This window comes from Nansenia antarctica (genome assembly GCF_963989245.1).
Source record: "Nansenia antarctica genome assembly, chromosome: 8".
Classification (NCBI taxonomy): Eukaryota; Metazoa; Chordata; class Actinopteri; order Argentiniformes; family Microstomatidae; genus Nansenia; species Nansenia antarctica.
In genome coordinates, this window is record NC_137678.1 from 55331272 (window position 1) to 55337447 (window position 6176).

At 41.7% G+C, this 6176-nt stretch overlaps 1 protein-coding gene across 1 annotated transcript; it reads left to right on the forward strand.

The window, feature by feature from the left end:
- Nucleotides 1-461: 461 nt before the first annotated feature.
- Nucleotides 462-4219, forward strand: LOC308164427 (small ribosomal subunit protein uS9-like; the record flags this gene model as incomplete). The annotated part of the gene is made up of 5 exons (XM_080538528.1): nucleotides 462-473; nucleotides 2379-2480; nucleotides 3471-3567; nucleotides 3707-3754; nucleotides 4041-4219. The coding sequence occupies 5 exons, from the start codon at nucleotides 462-464 to the stop codon at nucleotides 4184-4186; spliced, it is 405 nt and encodes a 134-aa protein (XP_080394654.1). The 3' UTR covers nucleotides 4187-4219.
- Nucleotides 4220-6176: the final 1957 nt, after the last annotated feature.

Sequence of the window (6176 nt, forward strand, 5' to 3'; positions counted from 1 at the left end):
TTTAGGAGCACATGTGCTCCTAGTGAAAAAGGTTAGCGTAGAGCCCTGGGTAGAAGCTGTTCTTCAGTCTGTTTGTCCTTGCGGCCATGGTCCTGAACCGCCTTTTCGAGGGCAGCCGGGTAAAGTGTTCGTACCCAGGGTGGGTTGGGTCCCTGGAGATCTTGGAGGCCTTCCTGAGACAGCGTGTGTTGTACAGCTCTTCCAGAGAGGGGAGGGGGGCGCCGGTGATCTTCTGGGCTGTTCTCACGACTCTCTGTAGAGCATTTCTCTCCGCGGTTGTGCAGCTGGAGAACCAGTTGCAGATGCCGTAGGTGAGGATGCTCTCCACTGCGCCGCGGTAGAAGGTCACCAGTATCTCCTGCTTGCTGTGTTCCTTCCTGAGGACTCTCAGGATGTATAGCCGCTGTTGTGCCTTCTTGATGGTGGCTTTTGTGTTGTCCTTCCAGGACAGGTCATCCTGCATGTTACTGCAGGTGACTGTTCATATTCTTTACTGTCATTATATTATTATTATTATTATTATTATTATATTATTATAAATGTTTTGGTATTTCTGTAATTAGCATTATGGTATAAGGATATAGTTGAAGTGTATTTATTATGACATGTATTTATGAAAGGAATGCTTGACTATGGCACAATATAACAAAAGAGAGATTAAAAGATTAAAGATTAACTTTATTGCCCCAAGAGGTACAGCAAAACCTGCAATATACACACACAACACATAATACACACACACCACACGCACACGCACACACACACACACACACACACACACACACACACACACACACACACACGCAGACACCATGCATGCACGTGTGTACACACACACACACATCTACACACACACACACACACACACACACACACACACACATACACACACACACACACACACACACACACACACACACCAGACAATCAGATATTGAATATCTGTATATATAAGGCAAGAATTAATTAAATATAATTTACAGTGAGGTTTTGAGGAAGCATGTTAAAGCTTGGCCACTAGAATATATACTGAGGAACAAGATGAGATAATTGGCATTCACAGAACACATCTGTGAAAGACACAGAAGACACACAAGCATCGTATGCTGGTTATTATAGGACTGAGATCAGTAATTACACACAAATCGTCTGTTGAATGAATGAATGAATGAATGAATGAATGAAAGCTTTATTTCGAACATGTGAAAAAAGAAATAGTTATAACAACAAAAAACAAAACAAAAACAAGAAAAAACAAAACAAAAACAAGAAAAAACAAAACAAAACAAAAAACACTATTTACTTCACATGTCCGAAAAGGAGTAGGAAGAAGCATAAGCTTATTTAATCCTACCCCTTCTCCAATACTCAGAGATTAATAATTAATAATCTGCAGTTTCAATATTAATATAATATTTTTTAAATTAAATCAAATGTATTTACGTATTTACATATTTACCAACAATAGAAAACAGATAATGTAAATAAACAAATAATCTGTGAAAACAACTGGTGACTATCAAAGCCCTGTTCAAGTTTAACACTGTAGCAGGTATATAGGGTCTTACTTAACCTCCGTTGCGAAAGGGCCCCCGCCGCCACCTTGCGGGGGGGCCTCGGGATTTTGCGGTACGCCACTGGTCACGTGGCTTGATGGCATGTGTCTTATGTGTTTACAATGTATTTGATTATGTTAACTAACATAATGAATGAATGTCTACATGTATTATAAACCGCCGTGCTGTTTAAGTTGATGAGTACATGTTGAGGCCTAGTGATGGAGGCTAGCTGCGTGTGATCAGAAGCCTGGTAGACACTTTAACTGGCTGTCAAACTGTCTAGAATGAAGGATAATGGTTCTAGAATGAAGGATAATGGTTCTAGAATGAAGGATAATGGTTCTAGAATGAAGGATACGTTAATGGTTCTAGAATGAAGGATAATGGTTCTAGAATGAAGGATAATGGTTCTAGAATGAAGGACTAACTGGCTGTCAAACTGTCTGGATTGCTTCACCTAGTCGTGTCATGGGATGTAAATAACTGCTTTAGGTTACTAATGTATAGTTAGTTAGTGTGTTAGCTAGTAGCTGGGTGGTTTTGCTGAACGCACCGTATGGTGATCACGACTTAGAACACCATCGTTGTCCCTCTGGCATCTGTGTTGATTGAAACGTGCTGCCAGCTTCATACAGGGGTGCAAACTTGTCACCTTTTAGCCGTTTTTACCTCAAAATATATGTCAACAATATTTATAAATGTTCTTTGTTTTCCAGGCAAAGAAAAAGTTTGTCACCTTTTTGGGCCATCACCAGTTTGCATCCCTGTTTACAGAGGTTTCACATCCGAACATCAATGTTCCTTTGTGTGTCTTTACAGAAAACCGCCACAGCTGTTGCCCACTGCAAGAGGGGTAATAGTCTGATCAAGGTGAACGGCAGACCCCTCGAGATGATCGAGCCAGCCACCCTCCAGTACAAGGTACGTCCAGATGAATCGCTGTGCTGCGGTCTGCAGTGTTATGGCATCCGTTACATGTAGAAATGACCAGAGTGCTGCTCTCTGTGCCTTCGCTTCCCCACCCAAACTAGGCATCTTAATTTTAATAATAATTTAGCCATTTAGCAGACGCTTTTAATCCAAAGCGATTTACAATTACGAATTACAGGGACATTCCCCCCGCCTGGAGTAACTGAGGGCTAAGTGCCTTACTCAAGGGCACACTAGTAGTGGTGGTGGTTTCAGGCGGGATTTGAACTCACAACCTTCCGATCACTCCAAGTCCAACTCACTATCCACTAGACCACCACTACATCGTAAACCTAAACCAATAGCTTTTTCCTCTATTAATGGTTACAAGACTCCCTGTGTCCTCTCTATCCTCCACTCGTATTCCTACTGAAACGGCATTGGAGACGGTGGTCCAGGTTCCTCGTCTTACATATTCTCTACCAATGCTTTCTGAGGACAGTGTGAGTGGGGGATGTGAGGAGTCGTGTCCTAACAGTTGAGGAAGGTCGACTGATCGTTCTCCCAATTGAAATAGATTCTCCATCGTCTGACTCAGTCCCTTCCAAATATCCTGTAATGTAAAGTTTGAAATAATCTACATTTACATTTTTGGCATTTAGCAGATGCCTTATTCCAAAGCGACTTACAATCAATACATTTGAATACTAAGCAAGTGAATCATCAGTCCACCATTCGTGGCAGGAAGAGTAATCCAGCTCAGGCCCGGGGCCACTGATAGAAGGAAAAACCTTCTATCACCTTCTTCTAAAACCTAGTTTTTTTTAGTTTTTTTTTTATACTGGAGGAACAGAGAAACAGTACAAGACAATAGAACAGTACAATAGAAGTTCTTAGGGACACAGTAGAGGGGAAAGCGGGTGTCTTTAGGAGACGTAGTGCTGACGTAATCTTGGTTATACTGGTTGTGTGTTTGTTAACCAGTGTGTCTGTCTCCCCTAGCTGCTGGAGCCTGTGCTGCTGCTGGGCAAGGAGCGTTTCGCTGGGGTGGACATCAGAGTCAGGGTGAAGGGCGGTGGACACGTAGCGCAGATCTACGGTGAGCAGATCCTCTCATTCCCAGGCTGGCCGTGTTCTGACTGTCCACTCAGGATGTCAGGTGGTTACTTTAATGTTACTTTCATAGGTTATTTTGGTGTTCTGTCTAATCTTGCCCTGTTCTCATCTCCTCCCTGCAGCTATCCGTCAGTCCATCTCCAAAGCCCTGGTCGCATACTACCAGAAGTGTAAGCATCGTCATTTGACTCTGTTACTAGATTCACTTTAGCATTACAGATTCAGAATGTGTTTGGGGTACCTTGCAATGTTTAATTGTGGTGGTTGTTGATTTAGAATTTTTGCAATTGCTATTACTAATGTTACATGAGCCATGCGCCACTGATTCTCGGCGGGGGGTGGGAGGGTGGTTTATGATGTATGGATTTCTCGTCAATAGATGACATTGTTCAGTAGTAGTAGTTAGTAGTAGTAGTTGTTCAGTAGTAGTAGTTAATCTGACTCTTGTTCCTCCAGACGTGGACGAGGCCTCCAAGAAGGAGATCAAGGACATCCTGATCCAGTACGACAGGACCCTGTTGGTGGCTGACCCCCGTCGGTGCGAGTCCAAGAAGTTCGGTGGACCTGGAGCCCGTGCCCGCTACCAGAAGTCTTACCGTTAATCTCTCTGTACATTTTCATACAATAAAGTCGAGGGAAAAAAGAAAAGATCCTGTCTTGTTTTTCTTGAACAATGAAGTACTTGAATGCTTTATTCCATAGTTCTGAATCTCATTTGTTTCCTGTTTGACGTACTTGTGGAATTTGATTTGGTAATCATTATTTAGATCCTGTTAATTGAATCAAAGCCATTCACCATGTCCTATGATTGGTTATTACATGTCAGATTAATATTCGCATGCTGCTTCTTGTTAGTACTCATGTCTGTTTTAAATTGGTATGGATTTAACATTTCTGAACTGATCTACAGCACCACATGAAAACCATTGGCAGACTGAACGGGCTTGTTAAGTTGTCAACACCACCTTGCTTCTTCTCACCTAGTCTGGTGTCTCATATGTGGATGTTATAAACCACATAACATCACTGTAGCTTGATGTGCTTTTGTGAAACTTCTGTCATTCCTCTTTTCTTTGGACCTATGTTGTAAGTAGAATAGTGTATATGTTACGGTACATGTGGGAAAACTATGGTTAGGGTTAGGTGCTACGTCGACTTGGTACATGCTGGCATGTCTAACCCTAATCCTATCCCTAACCTTAACCGTAGCACCCTAGCACCTAACCCTAGTTTTCCCACATGTACCGTAACATATACACGCATTAGAGACTAGAATCAGACATGGGCCTTTCTTGTTTGTTAGAAACTCCATTCTTCATGTCCTCTCCTGTCCTCCACTTGCTTCTGTCTCAAAAAGTATTGTAGGAGAATATCAAAGGGGAGGAACCTAGATGTTCTCCACTGAGTTCTGAGTAGGAAGCGAGTGGAGGACGTGAGGAATCGACCAGAATTAATCTCAACTAAGAAAGTATGAATGCTAGGTTTCTATGACGACCTTTGGTGTGTATATGTTACGGTACATGTGGGAAAACTAGGGTTAGGGTTAGGTGCTAGGGTGACTTGGTACATGCTGACATGTCTAACCCTAACCCTAACCTTAACCCTACCCCTAATCCTAACCGTAGCACCCTAGCACCTAACCCTAACCCTAGTATTCCCACAAGTACCGTATTCCCACATGTACCGTAACATATAGATCAATTTCAGTGATGGTACTTCCTATCCTTTTTATCTTTCTGGGAGATGGACCCTTTTTGTATTACGACTTATTAGATATTTAGCATATATGTACTGCATCGACTGGAAAAAAATCATGGTAAAATAAATAAAGGCTTCATATTTTGGTCACAGAATGTCTGAACATTTGCTTTAATTTCATTCCTCTGAGCAAAGACTGCACACTAGTCAAGATGCAGACAGCAATTTCTGGGCTTCAACTGCTCCTTTTTCACCAGCAGGTGGCGCTATGACACAGATGATCAACAGTGACATTAGAAATGTGACCAGTGATGGTACTTCCTATCCTTTTTATCTTTCTGGGAGATGGCCCCTTTTTGTATTACGACTTATTAGATATTTAGCATATATGAACTGCATCGACTGGAAAAAAATCATGGTAAAATAAATAAAGGCTTCATATTTTGGTCACAGAATGTCTGAACATTTGCTTTAATTTCATTCCTCTGAGCAAAGACTGCACACTAGTCAAGATGCAGACAGCAATTTCTGGGCTTCAACTGCTCCTTTTTCACCAGCAGGTGGCGCTATGACACAGATGATCAACAGTGACATTAGAAATGTGACCAGTGATTGACAGTTTTGATCCAACTAGATCAGACAATATTATTCCACAAGACCTCCAATAGAATTCATGGGACACAGATCCCCACAACAATCAGTTTGTGTAGGCTACTGTAGTATAAAGATGATTTGGGCCCATTATATTAATGATCCAGACTTGAGTTATACCTACCCCGTTTATTTATAGTGTCAGTTTCATTTTAATTATTTTAACACATTTGATCCTTTTTCTCTGCATCAAATGTGTCACAAAGGGAGAAGAACAGAACCAGTCGATCATTTCCTGTGTCG